The 27,727-nt window shown below is 39.2% G+C and overlaps 1 protein-coding gene across 1 annotated transcript; it reads right to left on the reverse strand.

The window, feature by feature from the left end:
• Positions 1-4,158: 4,158 nt before the first annotated feature.
• pitpnb (phosphatidylinositol transfer protein, beta) lies at positions 4,159-26,699 on the reverse strand. The gene is made up of 12 exons (XM_042394808.1): positions 26,635-26,699; positions 20,504-20,534; positions 18,864-19,009; positions 16,807-16,898; positions 15,523-15,530; positions 14,989-15,063; positions 13,997-14,080; positions 11,102-11,179; positions 10,893-10,997; positions 9,653-9,775; positions 8,728-8,814; positions 4,159-6,001 (listed from the first exon to the last, which is right to left on the reverse strand). Exons 1-11 carry the CDS (start codon positions 26,652-26,654, stop codon positions 8,767-8,769), a joined length of 810 nt encoding a protein of 269 aa, XP_042250742.1. The 5' UTR covers positions 26,655-26,699; the 3' UTR covers positions 4,159-6,001; positions 8,728-8,766.
• Positions 26,700-27,727: the final 1,028 nt, after the last annotated feature.

Consider the following 27,727-nt stretch of genomic DNA (forward strand, 5'->3'; position numbering starts at 1 on the left):
TACCAAGTTAAAAATCATTCAAATTAAATCCAGAATCTATGAATATGCAAATTTTGCTCATCTTAAAAGTTTAAAGATCCCTTCCAGACATATAAAATACTGCAGTCTGACTAATAATTTGTGTCTAATTTGGTTTTTCCACAAAAAACAGTTCAATCACCTCGTTAAAAAATCTAAAAATTAGAATTTCTTCTCTCTCTCCCTCATGTAAAAAACAAGAATCTATGAATATGCAAATATTGTTCATTTCAAAAGTTGAACTGTTGGACACCAGACGTCTCTTTACTGAAAGTCCATCATTTCTACATCACACGTGTTCGAGATGTTCTGAACCACGATTGGCTTACAAGCTGGTTGTGATGTCATAAAATCCTGTTTGTATGTTCACGTCTTAAATCCAGATTTAATCTGCGTACAGAAAAAAACTTTCTTCCTTCAGTAACTGAATGTTAAAACAGTCTTCTAGTGTAAAACTCTGCATATTCACGATCCTGCACAGTGAAACATCAAAGCAACAACAAGCAAAACACAATTTTGAGTGGAACTGGACTTTAATTTGATCACTCCAAAGGACAACAGCACCGTCCGACTGCATTTTAATAATCATGAAGTAGAACATACAGCTTCCTTTAAATCTCAACAATCAGTCAACTAGTTGTGAAAACCTTCATCCAAATGAAAAACTACAACTTTGGCAAAAATTATGTCTCACATGTCATATGACATGTCAAACATGTCATTCCTGCTCATTAAATACAGTGTGTAACTTTACTTTTTGTTTCTATTTCATTCATTCATGTATTTTCTACCTTTTCAGAGTTATTTCACTTATTTTCTGATCTTTATATTTGGCTTATTTATGTTTTTTATGCTGTTTGTTGTGTGGACCCCAGGAAGACCACCAACCACTCTGTGGAAGCTAATAGGGACCCAAATAAAGAATAAATGATTTAATTACTCCTGTCCTAATGTATTAATGGTTATACAGTATGTATTTATAGAACTAGATGTTTGTAGTCACACTATCATGGCTGCCAACTGAAAGTCTTTGGCAACAGGTGCTTCAGATATTGTGCCAGTAAAGTATCTACAAAATGAAGCAGCCTAACATTACTAAGAAGATTAGATCAGATAAAACCTGTCATAAGAAGTAGGTCATAGTGCAACAGCACTACGAAGAAAAGAAACTACCTGAAAATATATAAATGTTGCTTAAAATGAGAGAACGCAGATATGATCTGAGAGGAACCTGCATGTTTAAGAAACAGAGGGTCAAGAATACAAATGTAAAAAAAACATTTATTTCTGCTTAAGGAGTAAATTTATAGAAGTGAGGAACTTGACACTTTCACCACACTGCACAAATTAAAATGTTATCTGACATGCTGGAATTATTGTGGGAGGAAGACTGTGAGACTTAACTGATGTTACTTTTTGATGTCTAATATGTTGTGTATTGTAAAAAAGGGGCAGAAATAAGCCGTAGCTTCACTTTTTCTTTATCCTGTGTTTTATTGTTTTCTACTTTACTGTTGTGTTGGGAGAAATACACATTTTCTGTGGTCCATTTTACATTTTTTCTCTCTTTTATCCCAAACAGTTATTACTTAGACTTAAATACATTTCAATTTCCAGTCAGGAAACATGCTCCTGTGTTTTTATGTAGTAGTCTACAGTTCCAAAACTTATTCGGGGTATCTAAAGCCATTTTTTTATGTGTTGCGTGAGTGTGATGAAGAGATTATAATCACATAACAAAAGGAAATATACTTGCCTTAAGATACACATTCCTGACACACACACACACAAAAACAAACAAGAAACAACACGCTGATTCTCTTATTTGTTCAAATTTATTAGATATTCTGTTATGTTCCATTGTCTAGACCTTCAGTCACAGTTTGAAAGCTGTGAAAAAGAAAAGAAAAAAAAAAAAGGAACTAATTGTATTACATTCAGTACTAATTCCCCTGAATTTTGCCTTATCAGAAAAGAGAAACTTGAATACATTGTGAATCTTTGTCTTTCAAAAAAAAAAAAAAACCAACAAAAGAAAACATAAAAGAAAAAAAAACAGTAGATTTCGCAAGTGCTTATTCATGATTACAATAAAGAAAAGAAAAAAAAAACAGTATTTTGGACTCCATCTGTTCCCTAAGCTTCTATCCCTCCCCTCACAGTCATACCCTGGCTGGCATCACTGGTAATGCTACAAAAACTGTACATCACGCAGCCTGTTCTAGTCTACGAGGCGACTCCCGTCATCGTCAAACTCGCTCAGGCTTTTCACTCCTCAGCCGGTTAAAAACGAGGTCAAGCTGAATCCGGTTTGACTTTGAGGAGAAGCCGCCCCCCCCTTTTTTTTTTATTTAAAAAAAAAAAGGATTTCCCTTCTTGTCTGATGCAGTTCAAGAGCTTCTCAAAAGCTACCGATGCACTGATCAAACGAACGGAGACGAAAGCAAGGAAAGATTAAAAAAAAAAAAAAAAAAAGTGTGTTGAGCATGCAGATCCAAATCTCTATAGAGGTTTTTTTGTAACTCTGTTTGTCCTCATGTGTCGATGATATAAACGGGTCCGTATCATGCTTGTACAGGTGTAAAACATGTCCTGCTGTTCAGGAAATAGCATCCATCTCCTCCTCACTATAGCTGTACATTCATAAGCATGGATGAGGTACAGTTAAAAATCATGGTATGAGCAAAATGTGGACAGTTTGCTCCACTTTACACACTGTACTCAAACAGCACACTGTCCACAGAGCTGACATCACTTGCTCTGAAAAATTATTACAAACTTACTTTAAGTTTACTTTTAGCAGTACAGTATCGGATGACAAACGCTTGGTAGCTGTGATTATCCCCCTTCAAGTCTGGTTTTATGTACACTTTGTCCATTTCTATAATGGGCCTATTATAAAGTACACTTCTGACTCTCTTTAAAACCTGTCCGACATTACAACCACACACACACACACACACACACACAGATAGGTTACGACAAAACCTAAGTTTGGAGAGACGCTCGTTCTCATACCTGATCGAATAAACATCTTCATCACAACTGCGCTACGCTACGTCATGATCATATAAAACACCAGAAAATATTTCACCTACAGCCCGACGGGATCTGCATTAAGCTCAAAAAAAAAAAAAAAAAAAAAAATTAAAAAGACGGTTAAACTGAGCTCTTGCTCTGATGAACGGCTGCAACCTGGAAACAGTGCAACCATAAAAAAAAACAAAAAAAAAAAACAGTTGAGATGCAGGACAGAAAGCAGGATAAAGATGCCGTCTGTTTTCTGATCAAGGCTCGCACTACATCACCCAACACCGATCTAAACCGTAAGGGTCAAAATTTATTTAAAAGTAATAATCTCAAAGATTTTCACTTAAATAAACGTCTACTGAGTCGCTTTCTATCGCCGAATGAGGTAACACGATGGTGACTGAGCCTATGGCCCGCTGATGAAAGCCCTTGCATTTGCAGTATTACGACCTGGATGACGCCCAGCGGTGGTTGGTCCGCCAGAGAGGGTAGGCGGAGCTAACGCAACACACTCGCTCTTCAACCTACTTGCCGACTGACTGACATCACACAGGTGACACTGTTTGGATCCTTGGGAAATGATGTCCAAAAAAAAAAAAAAAAAAAAACCACCTGCAATTACCGATTATCACCAGAGGTGCCGCTAAAGAGAACGAAACGGAGATCTTTGAGATTGTTACTTTAAAAAAAAAGGTATACTATGCAGGATTTGTTGGTGTTGGTGTTTGTAAATACACAGCATTCATTCCCTGGGTCAACCAGCGAGAGAGCGAGAGAGCAGTGGTGGTCGAGCGAGCTAGAGAGCGAATGAAGAGAGCGAGCGGCGCTGGCGTGAATCAGATAAATAAAATGTTATTTTCTGATTGTTTCACGGCAGTTACGTTCTAAAGCGCAAATAAACACGCCCCACACCTTCGCACAACCCTGCGGGAATGTGCCGCCTTGCCGGATGTGGTGTGAATGCAGAGCTTCATCCTGGTCCGCTGTGGCCTCTCTGCTCTGTGTGTGTGTGCGTGTGTGTGGCTCAGCCCCGCCCCCCTCGGTCAAGCAGACACACAGACCTGCTGCTCTTTATGCATCCATGACACAGAGACAGAGAGCAGAGCGGAGCGGAGCAGAGCAGAGGAGAGAGACGGTAACCTGTAACCTGGTCGCTACGCGACGAGTCCCGACCTCACACCCTGCACGCTGTTATCTCCTGGAGGCTACACACCCGCTGCCCAAAAGGTTGACGCCCAGAAACATCCTGAACACAGCAAAATAATAAGAAAACACAGCCAGAGGGCAGAGTCTCTGCAGATATACACACCGCCACACACTTGTAGTGAGTCATAAGTGATGATTTAGAGGGATTATTGTTATATGAGTCTATACATTGTTTTGTTTTTTTCAGGAAAACCCTGCACAGTATACCTTTAACCTTTGCCAAAGCACTCTAACTAGAATTCATCAAGAAAAGTTCAGACTGACCTCATACTTTCTTGTAGTTAAGGTACATGAAAAAAAAAAAATCACTATACATGGTGAAAATAAAAAATAAAACTATAAACCCAGCCCACAAACATCACAGATCTGCCTGGACCCATTCACTCTGTCAGTTCAGAGAGGAAACAGTAGTTCAACAGAGATAAATATATATATAGATATATAGATATATATATATATATCTATATATAAAAAAACTACCTCAATTCATGCACGCAGTGACGCACAGACTCTCATCCTCATTTGTTTTCGTTTTTTTTTTTTAAAAAAAGCTTCGTGGAGGCTGCGGGAGCCCTCCAGTTAAAGCCCTAAGCCAAGGAGAAAGGACATGCAGCGACAGCATGAGGCGAGTTCAACAGGCCGCTCACAGAGCCTTGATATTAAGCTGAACATTATCCATCTCAGTCCTAAGAGTGACAGTCCTTAAAAAAGGCAGCTGATAACACAAACAAGCACACAAATGCACACACTAACACGCGCACACACACACACAGGTGACTCTCCTAGAGGACCCTCTCTCTCTCTCTCTCTCTCTCTAATCAACACAAACAATCCACTTGAGCGAAGCTGCATTGCAGCAACTATAACACATGCAATGACAGTTTAGTGAGGAGTTGCTGTTGTCCACATGCACTTGTGACAGGAGGAGGAGGGGAGGAGGAGGAGGAGGAGGGCCGGTGTGCATGTTTGAAATGTGGGGACATGTGTACATGTGTGGGTTGGGGGGGAAAAGCAAAGAATTATCTATCATGCTTGAGCATTATATTTGTTTTGAACCATATAACAGGCATGGATTAGCCTCAAAAACTAAAAAAAAAAACATCAGTATTCCCGACTAACTGCCAGACAGAGGGGACAGTGAGACAAGGGGGAGATCTAGACTAATTTTACCAGGACAATAATAAAGACGATACTGAGGGGAGAGACAAGGATTAAAGTAGAGACAGACAGTTATAATACAAGGGAAGGTAAGGGGGATAAATGGTCCAATACCTGCTAAAGTCATCTTATACCAATTTTTTGTGGGAACCTGTTTACCTAAAAACAAACATTCTAATTAATTTAAAAGGCTTGACTTTCTGAGTCACGGTTTACACACCTGAATAAAAACAAAGCCCATTGTGATAATCAACTAACAATTACATATCAGGCAATTTACGTTCTGTGCAAAGAGTTTTTTTTTTTTTTTTCCTTTTTATATGTATGCAAAACCATGTTGTTGTTGTTTTTTTTTTCTGAGTGAACAGGAGGCTTGTGATTGGGGTAGAATCTGTACAGTACTGTTAACCAATCTTGTCAAACCCCCCAATGAATCATGTGAGACAGGAAGAGAAGAGGCGACATCGGGGGCCACTTCCTCATCGTGGTGGACGTTGTCTCTGATGACATCATCATGACAGGGTTTGGTTGATTTGCCTCATTGCTCATGAGCAGCACTGGTGCCTCGAATCGGACCTGTTTTACGCAGCTGAGAGAGAGAGGGAGAGAAGAAGAAAGTCAGGTTTTCAGTTTGAGGATAAAGACTAGAGAAGTATTAAAGGAAAGGTTCACAATTTTCCAAGTGTCTTAAAGCAACAGTCAGGTGTCCGTATGATCAGTGAAAGAGGTTTTCCTCGCTGTAATCATTCCTCCTGTTCATACTGGATATTAAAAGATCCTTCAAATGTGCTTTCAATGTAAATGATGGAGACCAAAATCCACAGCGTGTCCACACAGTCATTTAAAAGTAGATGTGAAGCTTATATTCAGCTTCAACAGTCTGAGTTAGTCATATCAAGTGGATATCTGACACATTTACAGTCTTTTTAGCATCAGATTCCCTCTTTGTGTTTCCTCCGTTGAGCTGCGGTGTGTGTGATGACCCCTGGTGTCATCTCGGGGTTTGATCTGGTATTAACCTGCATCTCTCCTTGTTCTGCAGGTGATCATTAGTGTCACCTGGAACACCTGAAGGCCCACGTTGTGTTTGCAGGTTATTTAAAGTCTGGCTGCAGCAGGCGGTTGGCTCTCTCTCTCTCGCTCGCTCTCCTCTGGCTGCTCTTTGCTGCTGCTGATGCTGCTGTTTACTGCTCTCTCCTCCTGTTACCTGCTTTGGTTTGGTTTAGTTTTATGTTTTTAACTGTCTTGCACCTTACAACACTGACGCTACTGATATCCACACCAAATGCTTTAATTATACTTCTTTAATTTGGTTTAATAAAGTTTCTTTTGTTAAACTTTGACATGGTGCGTCTCCCTTTTGTTTAGTCAGGTCAGAACAGGTGGAAGTATAGTAACAAAAAGAGGGATTTTGGCACTAAAAAGACTGTAACGTTGAAAGATATCTACTTGATTTGACTCATTTGCACGCTGAAGCTTCATATTAGCTTCAGATAAACTTCATGAAGGGATCTTCTTCAGTATGAACAGGAGGAATGATTACAGCAAGAAAAACATGTTGGGCTCCTGAATGTTGTTTTAAGACACACTTGTAAAATCCTGAACCCGTCCTTGAAGCTATGCGCATGCAGGAAAATCTGTTTGATTCCAAAAAAAACCCAAAAGGGAACAGATTACAGCAGGGTGAGCTGTTATCAGGAGGAAAAACAAACTGAAAGCACAAAGTGATGCGTTTAGTAAGAAGCAGCTGTAAGAGAATATTAAAATCTGTGAGTGGAAATGACGAATGTGAGTTGATCGACAGCAGGTGGGAGGAAAAATGACTCAGAACATGACCCTGTTCTTCAGAGCTCGAGTTGTTTAAGATTTGACACAAACCTCACAAGACGAAGCTGATTTAAAATTCTAACATTTGCTAATTAGCACTGAACATAAAGTACAGCTGAGACTGATGGAAACTTTGTCATAAAACAAAGTATTAAGACGAATTTAAGTTTTGGCCTGTTGATGGCACTAGAGGAGAAGTTATTACAACTCATCCTGAGGAGAACAAGAATGTCTGAACCAGACTTCATGGAAATCCATCCAATAAATGTCGAGACGTTTCATTCAAAACCACAAAGGTCAACATTATGGTCGCACTAAAGGAAAAGTTGAGGGATCATTAGAAGTCATTAGGATTCCTCCTCTTGGCAACATCGATACAATATCAGCACCGAGTTTCATAGTCATCTATTTGAGGTGCTATAAGCTAAAGAGATAAATTCAGTTTAAGGTTTATGATTTATCAGATTTAATCACTTAAATGTATGAAATGTACTTCAACATAATTATAAATTGCATGCAACAGTTAATTTGAGTTAAATGTGTCGGTTTCATAAATTGTCTAAGTTTAAGTGCCTTATATGTTCTTTATGAGAAACTCTGGCAGGGTAAAAAGATGTCTGTAGCAAACATACGATCATTACTCAGCCAATCACATAAGTTTAAGCTGTAACTATTATTTTTATTACCCATTAACTGTTTGGTTTATGAAATGTCAGCATCAAAATGTCTTAAAGCTCAAGGTGACGTCTTCAAATTTGTTTGTTTTGTCTGATCAACAGTTTAAAACTCGAAGATATTCACTACTACGAAGCTGGAAACAATGAAGAAAATACTTAAAATGATCAAAAATAGGACTGTAACTAACGATTAATCTGACAGTTAAATTTACAGAAAGAAAAGCAACATATTTTCACATTTGAGGGCCTTAAACAAGCAATTATTTTGCATTTTTGCTTGAAAAATGAGTTAAAACACTTATTCAATTATCAAAATAGTTGCAGATTAATTTTCTATCGATCGCCAAACCAATTAGTTGTTTCAGCTCTTCATAAGTGCTGATTGTGACTCTACTGTTGCCTTTGTTTTAAAGTAAAAGCACCTAATTATTCAAGATTCATATAAGATTTTTAACCTAAGTCAACAAATCAGCTGTGTGAGGACTTTCCAAGAACTTAGTTAGCTTGTTTATAATTAGCAGGATCATATTAGCGTCATGTTAGCCTGGATTAGCAGAGCCACGGTTGAAGAACAGAGTACATGAGATGAAAACAGAGGAAGATTGTTATGAAAAGATGACAACAGAGGAGGATGATAACAAAAAGAAGTCACAGGGCTGAAAAGACATCAAGCAGAAAGAACAACAAACTGGACGGTTCCAAAAAAACGGACAAACAGGTGAGTTAAGACATCAGGCAGACAGCAGTATGAAGACAACGGCGAAGACAACGATCCATGCAGCGCCACCACCTCTCCTTCGTTGAGACTTACTCAGCCTGCCTCTAGTGTTTGACCTACAGCGACGGGCCTCTACTCGTCTGTTGCAGAGGTGCCTCGCACATCTCCCTTCTGACGCATCTAATGTGAAATTCAGGAGTTAAAGGGGGTTAAATCGAGTAGATTGAGTTTGTCGTGTAGTCTCCAGCAGTCTTCTAAACACAGAGCAATAATCATTTGTACAGTCATCATTCACAACAGAAACATGTGCTGTGTCTCAAATCGCATACTTCTGTACTTACACTTAACATTTTGAGTGCGTAAGTGCGTTCACACTGAGAAGTCACTGTGAGGTCAAAAAGTTGAGTGTGGAACTATGGACACTTCTCGCCCTCAATGGTCGCCATCTTGGCTACGTAGCGGAAGGGGAGGGACCACTTTTCAAACTGGAAATGGCGGCCAGGTACGTTGTAACTACGGTGAACATCGCCGCATTATACAAACGTGTGTTTTTAGCACTAAGCACCACTATACTGTTGTCGGATATAAGCCATCAGTATGTTTTTTGGGTTAATTTAGCAGTCTGTAATGATTTGGTAGCACGAACAATAACGCGAATGCTAACGCTAGCTAATGCTAATTTGCGATCGTCATTTCCGGTAAGTGCACAACGGCCGTGTTTGATTTGAGACAACACTACCCTGTCAAAATTTGTGCACTACGCCAGTAAGTACATAGTGTACACAGTGTACTACATGAAAGTGTACTAACAGAAGTATGTGATTTGAGACACAGCTATGTACTCTTCTTAGCTTTTAAAAGATTTGTAAACTTGAGCACAAGACTAAAGCAACTCTACTGAATCCCAGTTACTACGTTCTTACATCTGCTTTAAACTTAATTCACCAGACTAGGAAGAAGACATTATGGTCCAGTGTAACTTTAGGAGGACAGCTGTGCATTTGGTGAGTTAATTTACCTCCTCAAGCTCTTTTTGAGTCTCCTCTTCCATCCGCCTGATGTCCTCCATGGTCAAACCCACCCATTTGTCGACCCAGCAGAACAGCTGGCGGTGGAAGTTGGTGAAAATACGCTTTTCTTGCTGTGGAAGGAAGAAAATGAAGTAAAACAACAACAAAAACACTAACATGAAGTCATACAGAGACTTTTTTCCATTTAAATAATTACACTTGGTTCCTTTGCTCTTGCCCTCATCATCTCTTCCCTGAACTGAACTATTTATCTCTCCCTTCAACAGGTGCAGAGATTTTAATTACAGAAACACTGAAATGTTTCTCAGAACTATGTCTCCCTCTGCTGAGCTAAATAAAAACAACACAAGTCATTGACAGACACAATAAACAAAGTCTAATTTAACTCCATAAGAGGCTTCATTGATTTAAAGGATAGATTATGTCCAATGAAAGAGTTTCTGGTCATTGTAATAATTCCTCCTGTCTGTGAAGTCTTTATAGACATTATGACATTTCCTCTTTTTGGTTTGCCGGACTGTGTTTCCTTGCAGCAGAGAGACAGTAACACACGAGAGGGAATTTCCTTCTAAAACTGACTAACTCTGGAAAAAAACCTTCCCCTTTGATTTGAATAACTGACTGCTGAAGTCTCAAAATAGCTCCAGCCTGGTTATGCTTAAAAAAAAAAAAAGCAGTTCATATGACGTGTTTTCTGACCACATTGGAAACCAAAAGTGTTTATAGTTGTTCTGAACTGCAAAAACTTAAAGTTGGAGTGAAAAGCCAACTGTCATAAAGAAAGAAGAGATGTGATGTTGTTTAATTGGGGGGGGGGTTTTGGCGTATACTTTTACACAGTCTGTTACTGGAAAGCATTCATAAGAGTTGCACTTGTGTTAAGAATGGAAAAAGAAGTACTTGTGAGAGAGAGAGAGAAGTTGAAACCCTGATTCCTTTCTCAGCTCCACACGGCCGGGGCAAATCACCGCGTTAAGTGGGTGTGAATGTCAGATTGTCGGTTTCGGATAGAAATTGTCGGATTAGCTCCTCTAATCCGACATCGGAAAGGTGACGGCGGGAGGAGGGGAGGAGATTTCTGAAGCTATTCTATCATCCGACAAGCAGTTCTGCAGTTTTCCTGTTACTTACACTGGAATCAAGTTAGGGAGGGAACCATCATAGCAACCAGTGACTCTATCGATGTACATATGAGAGTGTTATTTTAAGATAGACTATGATTAGTACCCTGTGGATGAAGTTTTCCACTTTGGTCTGCAGACCCCACCATCTGAACTTGACGGTGACCAGTTTGTATGCACACATGTAAGGACAATCTGTCTTCAGCTCGTCCTGCAAAAGGAAGGAAAAAAGAAAGCAAAAGAGTTAAAAGTGTTTCTCATTAATCACAGTAGTGACAGATGATCATTTTTACTTTCTGTTGCTATATCAGGTACCTTCCATTCAGGGCCGAGAGGTCCTCTGCCCGTCTTGGCGGAGTGGAAAAGAGCAGGATCTTCTTCTGGCTTATAGTCCTACAACAGAACAAACAGCATCCAAACATTAAGATCCAGCAGTAAACTGAGTCCCACCTGTTTACCACAGCTGCTACTTTCAATGTTTTTGCATAGTGCGATGCGTCACAAGGTGTCGAGATTGTGAAGTCTGGATATTTTATTTGTTCCTGTTTGTTGACACCAGAAAATGTGCTCAGAACCAAAATCTTGAGATTAAAAGTACAGACATAAACTCACCGAGCATTTTATTAGGAACAACTGTGCAATCTAATGCAACCCAATACAACAGCTCTGCCATAAATTCCTATTTTTACGACTTTTTGGTGATAATTCTACTTTATGTTTGTTACTGAGGTCGTAGTGGGTGGTGGTGGTGTACTGGAGTGCTTTATATTGAAAAGTGCTACTAACATTTTGTCCCCCTCGTGTGTGTTAATGCAGCGAGGTGATTGGTACTGATTGGTATGTGCAGGTCACACAAAGGCCACAGTATCGATGTAGCTGAATCTCTGACTCTTGTATCTGTTTTCTAATATGTATCAGTTAATACACGATACAAACTAGTGTTCAAAAACTCCACAGAGTACCCGAGTGTTCCTTCAAGAGTTGAGGAAATCCTCCTATTTTTTTAAGATAAGTAAACTATTTAAAAACTTTTGGGTTTATCTGAAACATGCATAATCATCATCACAGAGCTGAAAACTGGGATGTTTTTTCTTAAAGTTTGTTGTTTTTGGAGGCACAAATGGTGATAAGCGATAATTGTAGGTGTGTTTTTGGACCTAACTTCCCAGAGATCCAAACAGTGGCGCCCGTTTTACATCACTCAGATGCTTCACACACACACACACACACACACAAGTGAGGCGAAGAGCGAGTGTTGTGTTAGCTCCAACACCCTCTCTGTAGTACCAACCACTGCTGGGTGATGGAAAACTAACGCTTGTGATTTTTCCCGGGAAAGTCGCCACAGACACCCAGTTCATAATACTGCAAATACTTTCATCAGCGGGCCAACGGCTCAATCACCGTTGTGTTACCTCATTTGCTGATAGAAAGTGACTTAATAGACATTTATTTAAGTGAAAATCTTTGAGATTATTACTCATGCAAAGTAATATAATTTTTATTGTGTTCTTAATGTGACACATAAATGTTGAACAGTCTGACTCCACTTTCTCCTTGTGTTTCTTAAAAAGAGAACAAGTTTAAACTAGTCAGTGCTGACTCTCGCATACTGACGCTGTTAAGTCAGACTTCACCCTTCCAGCATGTGATTCAAGGCTCCTCTGCTGGAACACCGAAGAATCCGCAACACCCAAGACTGTATTTTCAACGCACTACACCCCCATCCAACCAACCCCTGAGCTTAAGGGTCACTGTGCCGTTTTAATCCATCAGATCTGTTGGGGAAAGAGTGGCGAATACCTGGAGCAGATGGACATTGAGATTAAGCCTTGGGCCTCAACGTTGATCCACTTAAGTCATTATAGTACAGGAGCTCGTAGAAGAAACGCTGCGGCTCCGGGACAACTGTGACCCACCTGGATGTAAAATGGCTTAATGCCTCCTTTTAGATTTTAAATCACAGGCAACATGATGGTTGAAGTATTACTTGCTGACAACTGCCCCTAATGGACTAAAAAGGGGGCTTTTAAAGACAGCTGAGAGTCGTATCCATCAGGAGTCTAACGCCGTTTAACAAAGTACGAGCCTGTCGGTGCACCGTAGCAGCATCCATTTCCAAATACTTCCTCATATATCTTCATAAATACAGTCCAACTGAATTCTCAAGCTATTTCCACAGTATTGCAAACATTATGCTGTCATGTAACAGATAAATGAATGGATAATGTATATCCTCAAGCTGCTCACTAGACGGTGAATAATGGACCAGCTGCTGGGACTCTTGTCAGCAGTCGTGGTGATTTTTTCCTGTCATACGTGCATATTTTTGAGATTCACAGCTGGAAAGCTGAGGGGACTTTTTTTTCCAAAAAAGCTTCTGCAATGCATTAGCTACAGTCATTCACTAATTCTCTGTCGATGGACCAACTTCATAAAGTGTCAGCTGATGACGTCACTCGGTCAAAGCCTGGATGGGTTTTGGCTCCCCCGTCTCTTACGTTGGCGAGGAAGGGAACACTTCATGGCCAGTATGGACAAGACGAATGACTACAGCAACCAAAAACTCTCTCAGTGAACGCATATAAACATCTGAACCTATCCTTTAAAACGCAAGACTACCGGGACGCCTCGAAGATGTTGAAAGCTGCGATAAATTTTGGACTAGAACAATGAAAGGTTTGTCAAATTCAAGATGACTTTCACCATATTTGCTCAAAAGCTGGAGTCGATTACATGAATTCTTTATAGTGTGATGATTTATGTCGTTTTTGTGACTAATAAAGAGCACTGCGGATAGACTTTAGATGTAGGGGCAGAAAAGAAAAGATGTTTTTTACTTGAAATACGAGTAAAAACGCCAACAGAGGAGAGATTCTGATCATTGTGATCTCCCTCCACAACAAGTCCTCATCTTCACGTTTACTTCTAGGCCGACTTCAAGCTTGTTACTGCAATTGAAGTATTTCACTCCGTTCAGTAAGGCTTTACGGAGGATGATCACTGGATAAATTAAGTGTGATGGCTATCCCGGCACCTTGGTGACCTCCAGTCGATCTGTATGACCGAACTCTTCCTCGTGGTGGAGACACGCTGCTGTAAATCAGACGTGTCAGTTACCGTCATCTGCTTGTCAGGCCGCGTGCCAGAACAACTGATCCACTTTTCACTTCTTAGTTTAGCGGTTTATATTGCGGGTTTTAAACTCACAGCAGTCGCCACTTCTTCTTTGTTTGCAATATCTATGGGAACCACCTCCACAGTCCTCCACGTCTGCTCATCCAGGTCATGAACCTGGAACAAAGAGAGAAAGAGACAAGCAATTAAACCTCTGATGTAGAAGATCGTACCGGCTCAGAACGCAGGCGGCACGGGATGCTTTGTTTCTTCAGGGAAGCCGAGTGTGAATCAAATAAGATTCAAATTTAAAACCACACAGGTGTACCTCTTTCTCTTGCATGTGCATGGGGCCACACACACACAAAAAAAGGTTAGATCTGTGTGTATACCGCTCTCAAAAATGAAAAAATGTAAGATGACGTTTGTTTTGTCTATTTATATCCTTCTATAGCAAAAACAGTTGTATTACATCATCTGTGGCTCTGGAGGGAGCTTTCTAAAGTCTGAGAAAACTACCCTGATGATGTCATAGTGATGTCATCAAGGTAATCTCTCAGCTAGGACTCGGAGACTTTAGATTTATAAACAGAAAGTCTGTGTGTTATTAACTGGAGACGTCTGAAAGGGGCGTTTATCAGGCAGAGAGGGTCTAATGAAAGATGCTTTGTGTGTGTTGCATTATGGGAAATGTAGGATCCAGTGTAATTGTAACTCATGCAGGGGATATAAGTCTGTGCTGCTTCAATTTTTGACCATTCTTGTTTTTATTTCTTGGTTATTTATTGATTTATTTAACAGGGACAGTGCAAATTAATAAACACTGAATTAGCCAAGAGGTTATCTTTCATCTGTCGTCCCTGGACAGATATTACAAAGTCACCCAAAAAAAAAGAAAATAAGATTTAAAACGACCAAGTTATTGTGATCATTTATCAGCATTCAGAGCGATAATGAACAGAAGAGAATATTAATGTTAGCAGAAACATTAAACCTAGTAAATCTTAAGTTAATGGAGGTGAAATATTAAAAAGCTGGAGTGCCCCTTTAACACCAAAGCACCACCACATCTTCTACTCACTTACATTTTCTATTGTTCCCATGTCAGGTTTGTGCCACGTCTCAATCTTAATCATGAAGTCGTCCTTCATGTACTCATTCTGAAAAGTGAGAGAAAAACACAGATTTCATGAGGGGGAAAACACAATATTTAGCCTGTTTCTATTTGAAGTCATTACTCAGAAAGTAGGTATCACTCCTAAACTTTAAACGGCAGCAGGTGCGTCCGATCGCGGCCAAGAGAATCGGTACAGAGAACATCATGAATGGAGAGTTCTGAGAGATGTACTTAAACCCTTACAGCTAAATCCAATTAACCAATCAGACATTTAGACTGAAACAACACTGGTAATGGTGTGCCGCTCTGCTCGGATCTATTTTTAATCTGATAGTAATTAGCTTGCAAAGTAAGGTACAACAGTACGAGGCTGTGATGACTCTCGTCAGAAGACAGATGGTGGTATTAAGTATCTGTCACAAGTCAGTGAAAGTCTGTGTGATGACGGACTCATTGATGTCAGAAACTATCAAGCTAAGAGAGTAAAAGATGAACAACTCACCGTCACAACTGCAGAGGAGCAAAAAGAGAAACAAAGAAAAAAAATGAGCGTCAGTATCAAAAGACCAGGATGACATTTATCATATTTGAAAAACTGAACAGTTTCAAACGACATTTAGAAAAAATTATAATTGCAGAACATTAAAAAAAAGGTCAATTTAAAGGAGAACTCAACCAATTTTACCCATTTACCCATGCTCTATGTGAAAAGTGCCCTGAGATGACTTTTGTTGTGATTTGGCGCTATATAAATAAAAATTGATTGATTGATTGATTGAAACAGGAAGAGATTTCAGAGAGTAAAAGGATACAGATGTTAAACCAAAAGCCTGTGATACAAACTGGGAGTGTGAAGTTTGAAAGATGCTATCTATGGTGGTCGGAAGGGAGCGCAAAGTAAGAATTTGACTGTTCAGAGCAACTGACTGTAGTCTGTGCATATGACGATAAAGATTTGATTTCATTTGAAATGTATGGATCCAGTGTTTCTGCAGCTCAAACCGTATAAAGGACAAAGGGTCAAGTTATGCTAGAAAAGACCTAGTTCATACCTAGACATAGTTCGTACCTAGTACGCGTTGTCTGACCACATTGAAAGTGTTTATAACTGTAAACAGACACGATAGGTTTAAATATCTGGATGCAGTGCACATTTTATAATTTCTTCTGGAAGGCATTCATAGTGTTGCGCTTGTTTGTACACGCAAGAAGAAACAGAGATAGTTTTGGAGAGAGGAGGTTAAACACTGCTTACTTTCTTGCCTCCACATGCCTGACCAATCAGTGGATGTGAATTAGAGCTGCAGTAATTAGTTGATTAGCAATGGAAGCAAATTTAAGACTGCGGTCTCAGAAATGCATGAATGGCATTTTCACAATTTTTAACACTTCATAGACTAAACAATTAAGTGCTTAATCGAGGAAAGAATCATCAGATTAAATGATAAAGAAAGTCGATATTTGATTGTCGGTTTTCAGAAAGCTGCAAAACTTGAACTCCAATGTTGGAAATTTGATCTTTGATGCTGGTTTTCAATGACGTTTGACCATCTGACAGGCTGCTGTGATGGCGTATACCAGCACCTTAAAGGTAACGATACCTCGGACTCTGCTGCTTTAATTCCCCCAATTTTATCGAAGTGTAATAATAAATTGCTGGAGTCCTCCTCAAAGAGAAGCCATGATTACATATAACTATGACATCTTTCACTGTTGATCAAATGCAAACACACTGCAGTGAAACGACACCAAGTATGAATTGATTTGCTATTATGATGAAACTTACTAGTGCGACAGTACGGGTAGGCGTTCCAGGCCTTTTCGTGAAAAACTAATGCTCCTTCTGGTGCAATCATCTTCACATAACCTGGGACTTTACTATAGTGGGAGAAAAAAAAGAAGTCAAACAATCAGGTCTGTGGACTTTTCAAAAGAAATAAACTTCAAACATTAAAACTTCAGATAAGTGATTTTATCTTGTCTGCTTAAATCCAAAGATACAATTCAGTATCTTCAGGGTTCAGCATTTTATGAAGGTTATATCTACTTGTAATCAATTGTTCTTTTTATTGTTGTTGGTGCTGCGTCAAAGCAGCCAAAACCAGTAACACATTATACAAAGGATGGACAAAATAAGAGGAGACACCTGGCAAGAAGTAGGACAGCTTCAGCTCCTTGTACTGTCACAAACGAACTCTGTCTGTGTGCAGTTTGGATATCAAATTATTTGAGAGATGAAGAGGAAATCTCTCCTCTCATAATGATGTTTAAGCCTTCATGAAATTAGTGTTGAATTTATTTAGCGGTGTGTGTGGAGGCCTGGTGTTTGTACTGTGACGTAAGGTCCTGATCAGACAGAGCGCTTGTTGCAGGTTGCAAAACACGAAGAGCACCACACTGCTTTTATTTGTTGAAGCCTACAATTTTAAAGAAATAACAGCTTGCTGTGTCTTTTTTTTTGTTGCTAGGAAACCACCAAATCACCTGTCCTTAGCCATTATCTTGCTGTGAAGATCTGTGCCTTTTATTTTGGCAAGCTAAAAGTAGTTAACTTCCTTGTCAGCAGATAAAAAACAGACAGGTGGAGGACACTCGCTGTGGCTCTATTTAAGGGCGAGACGCTGTTCTCAAATATGTTGGACACATGGAAACAGAGATCTGTGTTGGTACATGAGACCCTCAGAAAGAGGACAAATTACAGGGAGTACCACCAGCTGGTCCAGGAGCTTCACCCGGATGATGGTCTGTTCAAGGCTTATTTAAGGATGAGTCAGGGACAGTTTGTCAATCGTTGGACGTAGCGTCACAAAAATGACCACTACCTACAGGGAGTCCATTGGTCTTGCTGAGCAGATGAGCATCTGTCATTACCCATATTACTTACAGCCTAAAACTCTGACAGGTGTAGATATGAGACTTGTTACGTTATAATGATAAACTGTGTCGTCACCACCACAGAAGGCCCGCCTCTCAATTCATCTGATCGGACATTGGGGGAAAAACGCAAATGATGTCAGGCCGCTTTTTCTGCTCTGAACTGAAGTTTTTTCAACTCGAGGCATTCAGGGCGCTCCTGCAAAAACTCAAGGCACATAGAGTGGAAAACGTGTGGTGCTCAGCAACACAGAAGCAGCGAGCAAAAAGCTACAAAAAGCCGCCCCAGGCTGCTAAAAAGCGATCCGTCTGATCGGGGTCTAAAGCTGGTTCAGTGAAATGGCAGCTTATTTGACACCTCAGATGGCTGCCAATATAGTTTTACCATCACATTGAACAGGTGGCAACAGGTACAGTCTGCTAACGGTTTTCTGTTATCCAAACGAACAGATGGGAGCAAAAACTCAGATCATGTTGCTCTTTCTGCTGCCAGCGCTCCAGGTTTTACTTACTTAGGTTACCAGTTGGCCAAATGGTGAAAACCAAGCCATTAATGCCTGCTTTGTGAAGCTGTTATCTATAAATAATAAGTACTTCTGAGTACTAGATTGATGAAGCTGGTATTCATCGCTGTCACAAAGGTGATACCTTAGTTCTGTGATAAATGATGCTCACCTCACCTGTCTGTCCCTGCATCCCTCTGTGTGAGGTTTTAATTGAAGACACTTGACACTGCTGTAATAATTTCTTTTAAAGCTTAAATATCCTGACAGTCTGTATTCCATTTAGCTCACACTTAGCTCTCTTTCAAATGGTTTTTGCATTATTTTGTCTACCATATGAGCATGTTGACACTGTTATTTAATAGTTTAAAATACATATTAGTGATAAAACGGTTACGTCTTACTGATATACTGAACCTTCAAAGATTAGATTCTGTTGAAAACCAAGTTTATTTTGAACACTTGCCTCTTTAGGTGGTATATTTTATGTGTGTATTGTCCCTTTTCCCCATCCTTCTCGTAGGGTTCGTTCTTCAGCACCTCGATGCCTTCTCCTCCTCCTGTTTCATTCTTGCTGGCCTCGGCCACAGAGTACAGCTGCCCGACTTGATACTGTGAGTGAAGGAAGAGACGGAAGACAGAAACTGAAAACTACAGCGACACAAAACCGCTGATTCCATCCTGTGATTAAGACCGAGAAGGTCCCTGAAGCCGACGTGCTTCAACGATGCAGCAAACCCAGATTTGTCTTCACCTATGATGTTAGTAATTGTTTATACAGCAGAAATATATATTTTTAAAGCTCTAAAATGTGTTGGGTTGCATGTTCATGTGCATGTGGTGTTTTTGCTACTTAATTATCCCTTGATCCAGTATTTTTGAATCTATTATCAGGCTTCAAAACAATCTTCTATGAGAAAAACAACTTAAAATAAGTGGCAATATCTACTTCTTATTGTAATCTGTGGTGTCATGAAGGAGAGAAAATTAGTTTGTATGAAAGATTTAATCATTTGTGCACAAAAAGGACTAATTCCTGCTCTCAATATAATACTGTTTTTGGTGTGAGACGCCACCAATCTCACACCATATAAAGAGGAAGTCTGGTTAATCAATACAGCTACTGTACATTTTTTCATCATGGACCAGCTTTGTGGTTTGGTCTTATTTGGTATGAGATTTGTTTGGGCAGCGTGAGAGTGAGGGACAGAGCCTGAAGGCAAAAACTATATTTAACTCACAGAGCACAGATTAGTCATTTGTGTGCATGAGATATTAAATCTAGAGCATTCATTTCTAAAAACCGGGCATATAAATGATTAGATCAAGAGCTCAACTTCATTTTTTTTCATCCATGACACCTCCTGGGCTCTGTAGGCCTCTTTCATTAGTTATTATTTACAGAGAGCTGTGCCAATAGAGTCGTCACGGACAACAGTCATCAGCCTTCAAGAGGCTAAATGATTCTGCAATCATATTAATACATTTGAAGATTTGATAAAGGAAATATGGGGTGGCTGCTGTAGTACTTGATTACGCAACATTAACAAGCTTTTGTCAGGATATTACTGCCGCTGCAGTTATCGTTAAAGACAACAAGAAGTAGCAAAACCTCCGGTTGTGTTCAATCTGCAGAAAAATACAATTATTCCTCATAAAAACTAAACGCTCTAACTGCCCGCCACAATGTTTTCCCCCCATTAGAGAGAAGGGCTGTGAACTGGAGCCAAAGCATGATGTCATTTGGATGTCACAACAGGCTCCGGGCTCCAATAAAAACTAATCAAAAAGAAGGAAACATTTTTGAGGGTAAGTAGATTACACACACACACACACAAAAAAAAAAGCCGAGTACAAATATGTCACGGCTATTAAGAACAAGACGACACAGCGACAGTAGTTTTAAAAGGGTTGAGCCAGGTCCAGTTCTGCTCTACCAGCCTGTCACACCAATAAACAGGCATCTCCAACAAAGGCTATTGTCTCAGAATGAGCCGCAGACTGAAGCCTGAGTGGATGAGCTTTCTGTGCACAAGAGAAAATTAACATTTAACTATCAAAACTACAGCTATACGCTGTATTATTATATAATAAAATGATACTCACCTCTTCCACAGAGATCGGCAACACTACACGGCTGAGAGGAGAGAAGAAAGGGACACATTAGTAAGTCATTAATAAATATACAGGAGAAAAACACTGGCGTTCAAATTTTAGATAAATGAAACAGTACATAGGGTTAGAAGTCACTTTTTACACTCAAAGTTTAATAAAAGTGTTAAATGATTCAGTGATTATGCAAAGAATCCACTAACTAACATCTCAAACAAAAGATGGAGAAGCATGAAGTTGTGAATAAATCTTAGTGAGCGTCTTTGGCAACAAGTGGAAGCGCTGTGTCCCAGTCTGAATGTTAAACTCTGCTTTAGTCGTCTGGATACTGTAACTGCACTCTGATTTATAAAGCAACAATCATCTATCTTTAAGAACCACAATTTAACTCTAAGACAGTAGGAGTGACTTTACATCTACTAAGGCTGCAACTAACAATACGGATTATTTTCTTATAAAATGTCAGAAAACTGGGGAAAATGCTTGTCACAAGTTCCCAGAGTCCAAGGTGACGTCTTTAAATGTCTTGTTTTGTCTGACCAACAGTCCAAAACCCAAAAGATATTCAGTTTTCTATCATAAAATATAAGAAAACCAGGAAATCTACACATTTAAGGAGCTGGAACCTGTGATTTTTTACCATTTTTTTGCTTGAAAAATTACTTAAATGATTATCAAAATTGCTGTTGATTAATTTTCTGCAGATGGTTGCAGCTCTAGTGAGAGTGTAATGAAGACTGTCATATCACCGGATAATCAGAACATTTAGCTAATTAAAAGATTTTCGTTCATGCTGCAAAAAAAAGATCAATATTTTTTCTGTTTTATCTCATGTCAGCGTGACAGACTGGATTATGATGCTTTCTATTTTGTTTTGTGTGGTGTCGTTCATACTGTCCAGTTATGTCATGATTATTGCCAAGCCAGCATTGAAAAACAAGTATTCCCCCCCCCCCCCCCCCCCTTAACACAACATGCTTGAATCGATTACTTATTTTTAACTAAATAACTTTTCACAGCAATCTAGCACGCAGTTCATAGATCAGCAGCGCATACAGCAGCTTGATTATGCACAGCTCATAACTGGACATCACAGCTTAATTATGGAACGAGAAGATTCACTACAGAGATGTACTGTACAGGGAGTTTATAGTCCTCTCAAGGCTGCACCTCTTCCTTCTCTCAGAATCCAAACAAATCTCTGCTAAGATTGGTAGATTCAACACCACACCCTTAACCTAAACATACACTGATTGATGAAGATAGCTTGAGGGGGGGGGGGGGGGGGAGGGGGGGGGTGACACGCTCAATTTAGGGCAAAAACATCCCTCAAAACAAACATCTATAAATATTAAAGTACTTGAAAGCAAATATATGATGTATTTAAAGATTTAAAGCCGAGAAAATAAGAGGAGAAAGAGGGATTATGTTATAAACAAAATCAGGACATGTAAGGTTGAGGATCTCATGAGTGTGTAAAGGTAATAAACTAACAATTACTTTTATTATTGATCATTTTCTTCCTTTCTAATATATAAGAAGCCCAGAGTGAAGTCTTCAAATATCTTGTTCTGTCCGACCAACAGTCTAAAACCCAAATATATTCTTTCCATAATGATATAAAACAGAGAAAAAGCAGCATATCTTTGCATATGAGAGGCTGGAGCGAGCAAATGTTTGGTATTTTTGCTAAAACAAAGAAATGATTTAGTCGTAAATGTAGCCGTTGAAGCTCTTAAACACTTTCTGATGGATGTAACCAATAAAAATATAACAGAAAATGCTCATTGTGCCAGTTTTTTTTACTATTAAATGTATTTTTAATGCCTAGTTTGAATGTTTTTCTTATGTGTACAGCACCTTGAGTTGTGCAAGTGCTGTAAAAACAAACAAAAACTTAAATATCCTGAACACCTGCCATCATCATCATCATCATCATCCAGCTCACACACACACACACACACACACAACAGGAAAAACATTCCTCCCCCCCCCCCCCCCCTCCCTTCCAGCTGCTCTATGTTCTACATTAACATGATAAATCTGATTTTCAAAGACACGTCCAGATTCTGGCACAGACGGTCATGTAACCAGAGGAACAATGTAGCACAACTGGAAAAACAAAAGCAGAGTGCAGTGTTTGTGCTTTTTTTCGTTGGCTCTCTCTCTCTCTCTCTACACTTGTTGTGAGCTGCTGCAGCTTTTGCAACAGAGACGAATTAACAAGTTCAAAATGTACAAAAAAAAAAAAAAGAAGCATCCGCTGACTGAGATTGTGAAGTGGATCAATCAAGTACAGCGACCTTGTAACACCAGAGGCGTTTTAAATCGTTTGTCATAAAAGAGATTTCACTCCTACTGAAGCCTATACATGTTAGCATTTCCCTAACTGGCGTGTTTCTGCAGCACCAGATGAGAAATTAAAACAGAAAAAAACCATCAGTGATTCACCTGCTTCCATCGTTTTCCTCTTAATATTCATGATAGTGTTTTCCAAAAGTACTTCAGCATCAATTTCACAAAAAAATACAGCTGCAACCAGGTGTATTTTCCTTCCAAAACACACATTTGAGATAAAAAAATGTTTACTGGAGATATGCTTAAACCCCCAAACTACTAAAATAACACCAGCAAGGATCCAGTTCCCTTCAGCTTTCACCTACGTTAATGATTAATCAGCTATTGATCAACCGCTGTTAAGAAAATGGATCGTTTTATGTTAGGAAAACGTGGCCGTGTCAATCGTTTAACATGCTGTGAGAGGGGAAAAACATGCATAACGTACTTTGACTACTGACAAAATGTTGCTTTTCATTTACATCTTTAGTATTGAGTGTCATGCATTCATTATCTACCCCTTAAATTACTGTGTTTTCACGTTCTCTAACACTCACTTTGTCACACAGAGAGCAGTGACAGCGGCAGCACAGAGAGAGAAGGTTTGCACTGGAGAAAAAAAAACCTTTGGTGCTGGATTAAAAAGAGGGGAACTGACTGGCTGACCAGTTACAGTTCAAGTGGTTTACAAGTCCCAGTAAACCGGTAGTTATGTAAGCACCAGTGAAAGTCCTCTGTGTGTCCGTGTAGGCACTTGCAGACACCTGCAGCACAGGTAGCAGGATGCTAAGACACAGACAGAATTTATAAAAGTTGGAATTATGAGCGGTTTTGATTCATTTATTTCTCTTTGCTCTAACTAATCTAGAACTACAAAACCAACCGATTAATTAATCTACAGCTGAAAGGAAAATAAATCAGCAACTTGTTTTATATTCAGTTAACAGTTCCGAGTCATTTTTTTTCAGGCAAAAAATGACAAATATTCACTGATTAAGCTTCTTAAATGTGATTTGCTGCCTTCTGTTGTCATAAATGAAGTAAAATTTAAGATTCTAATATAATTTTTCACAATTTTCTGACATTTTGTCGACCAAACAATGAATTGATTAGTTGAGGAAACAGTCAGCCCAGTAACTCATAATGAAATATTCATTAGTTGAAGCTCTAAATTAGTCAGAAAATAGCAGAGATTATTCAATTACAAACATACTAATATTTGCAGACCTAATGCAGCTGAATGTACAGTGTAGTGTGTCTCTATTAATCATAAACAAAGCTGAACTTCACAACAGAGATAACAACTGTATCTCACATTATTATGTAAGCGATGAATAGTACAGTAAAGGTTAGTGAGGTTAAGTAGTGACGGTGAGAGTAAATGGACTTTTCTTATCAAGATAAAGGCCCGTACGATTATACTTAAGCCTTTTTATTGCTCCAAGTTAGATCTGCTCAACATGCTTTCCATTTACAAAATTATCTTCTGTATGTAATAAGTTTCTTTTAAACAAGATGCCTGCTATGAATTGATTGTTCAATATTCAAAACTGTCATGAATTTTGAGGTTGGGGCATGTAAGGCAGTGGTAGGCAAACATATTTGCCCCCCTGATGAAAGTATAGATAGTTTACATCAAAACTTTTCAAAAATGTACTGTTGATAACAAAATAAACACAAAGCTCCTGTAAATCTCAATTATTGTGATATAATCTTGTTATATCTACTACTGCCCCGACACGAGGAGAGGCATCGTGCTATTTGAACACTGAATAGTGCTGACATGAAGTCTAATAAACCTACCAGAAATTAAAGTTTAATGTGTGAGTTCCCCAGCTTAAGCCTATGTGAGCATAACAGATTTGTTCTTCACAAACACAAACGGTGTGTTGATGCTATCCCCCCCCCCCCCCCCCCCCCCCACACACACACACACAGATACAGTCATTAGCAGTGTCATAAATATATTAAATTCTTAAGTGAATTAAAAGACATAAACAAAACATATTAGCCTGTCTTTCCACAGAAGCCGTTAACGGCCCTGCATTAAAAAATCTTGAAAATACTAACCCATGGTTGAACCCTGATGTAAGGACATGATTTTAGAGGGTTGTCTGTCTGATTATTGATTATACTGGGAGCAAGATGGAGACCAGATTGCAGGAAAATTACACTACACAGTCATGGATAAATATCTCCGCTCTGGAGACTCACCATGTCAGATTATTAATAGTGAAGCATCAGTGTTAGAGCAGCATGTTACTGTTGTAGCTGCTGGAGGTGGAGCTAGTTTACACTACTTTATATACAGTTAGCTAGTTTAGTCCAGTGGTTCCCAACTAGGGGTCGGGCCCCTCCGAAGGGTCACCAGATAAATCTGAGGGGTCGTGAGATGATTAATGGGAGAGGAAAGAAGAAAAAACAAAGTTCTGATACACAAATCTGTTTTCAGTTCTTGGACTTTTTCTCTAATCTTTGATTTTTGCTGAAATATTGGATCATTTGAACATTAATTGAAATGAAACCATGTGAGAAGTTTAGAGGAAAAAATCACTATTTGGTGGAGCTGTTAACAACTCATAGACATGTGAAATGTGACCCCGACTACACACTGCTTTTTGTAAGATGTCAAAAGACAAAAAGGTTGGAAACCACTGGTTTCATCTTTAACACTGTGTTGTATTTTAAAAGCTTGTTATATTATCCATTGTGTCAAATCTTCATCTGAAAAGCAACTACAGCTGTCAAATACATGTAGTGGAGCAGAAAGTACAATATTTCCCTCTGAAATGTAGTGGAGTGGAAGTATAAAGTAGCATCACATGGAAATACTCAAGTATAAGTACCTCAAAACTGTATTTAAGTACAGTACCCTAGTAAATGTACTTAGACACTTTCCACCATTGGCTACAACAGGTACCGTTATTTGAAGCGGATATAGGTTATGTTAGCTACATGTTAGAAGCTAGCTATGCTGAGGAAGAAAAGTGGATGAAAAACGACCACCGCACAGCTCCAACACAACAGATTTATGTGCAGCAACCTGCCGGCTTATTGCATAACTGTTAGTTAGTATTAGCCGCCCAGTTAAAGCGCTGCAAAGTACAAGCAAAGTAGTTAGTCCTTTCATAACCTCAAGCTAGCTTGAAGGGTACAACAGCTATTCAGTTAGGGCCAAAATAACAGCATATTTCATAAACTGTGTCGACCTCTTGGTTAACGCTGACGTAATCTATGAAAATACAACCTATAATGTGTCATAATGTTAGATGTGTGCGTTAAAGATGGTCAGAAAATTGTCACGCTAGCGACTAGCCGAGCCTGCTAGCACTAATGTTAAATCCGACGGAGAAGGAGCCTTTAATCTGTCACTCACGAGACCACAAAGCTTAACATTACGGCACTTTACAGACATAACAGGCCGGCTACGTTAACGTTAACAATACGTTAAACCATCAAAGTCATGTTAAGTATCTGAACGTACAGATTGTTTGTGCGTGCAGCCTTTTTATGTAACTCGTTTTCATTAAGACGCTAATTATCCGCTCCGTTGCTACAACTCCAAGCTAACGTTAGCTCGCACTAGCAACGCCTAAAAAAGACCGGTGTGTCCCGTTATCCACCCCGCTCAAAGATGGCTTTTTACGGGCTACAGCGCTGTAGAATCCAGCGAACGACACCACTACACGAAACACACATGTTTAGTTATCCGTAATACGCTGTCGGATGGATGAAAATGTGCCTCTAAATGAGCCAAAAGACATTTTTTAAAAACACTTCAGACTCACTATTCCTTGATGAGCACCATCTTCGTCACTCGGGCTGCGGCTGCGCAGTAGGAGGCGACACCAGATAGAATTATCAACAAGTTTGGTCCGCCCTCCGGAAGACATCTGATTGGCTGAAATAGCCACACCATTGGTCAGTTCACTGTCTCTATATATACAGAGCATTATCCACAGTGGTGGGAATAGTACTCAGATCATATAATTAAATAAAAGTATCAACACAGCTTTACTCCATTACTGCAAGTAAAAGTCCAAAACACCATTTCTACTCTAATAATTTAACAATATTTACTTAATTTTAATATTTACTTAAGGATCTAATTACTTCTTCCACCACAGAGTAAAATGACTAATTTCATCCCTCTGACTGATATATTATTATATATGACATCATTAGATTATTAATAGTGAAGCATCAGTGTTAGAGCAGCATGTTACTGTTGTAGCTGCTGGAGGTGGAGCTAGTTTCAACTACTTTATATACAGTTAGCTAGTTTAGTCCAGTGGTTCCCAACTAGGTGTCGGGCCCTTCCAAAGGGTCAGCAGATAAATCTGAGGGGTCGTGAGATGATTAATGGGAGAGAAAAGAAGAAAAAACAAAAAAGTTCTGCTGCACACACATTTTTTCAGTTTTTCAGCTTGGTAACGCTTTACTTTATGTCCCCCTATTTAGCCTTTATATGCGGTATACAGTTAATAAATTATGTATAAGCCATTGTAATGTAGTTACAAGATATAAGGACATGGTATAAGGACAAGTGTTTGGTTTTGTTGTCAACCGTTATGACTTATTTTATACTATTACAATTGTGTTTTACTATATTGTCATTCATTATCTGTTTATACAGCAGTTCTGATTCACAAATCTGTTTTCAGTTTTTGGACTTTTTCTCTAATCTTTACTTTTTGCTGAAATATTGGATCATTTGAACATTTATTGAAATGAAAGCATGTGAGAAGTTTAGAGGGAAAAATCACTATTTGGTGGAGCTGTTAACAACTCATAGACATGTGAAATGTGACCCCGACTACACACTGCTTTTTGTAAGACGTCAAAAGACAAAAAGGTTGGAAACCACTGGTTTCATCTTTA

This window comes from Thunnus maccoyii, chromosome 19, assembly GCF_910596095.1.
Source record: "Thunnus maccoyii chromosome 19, fThuMac1.1, whole genome shotgun sequence".
In the NCBI taxonomy this organism is placed as follows: Eukaryota; Metazoa; Chordata; class Actinopteri; order Scombriformes; family Scombridae; genus Thunnus; species Thunnus maccoyii.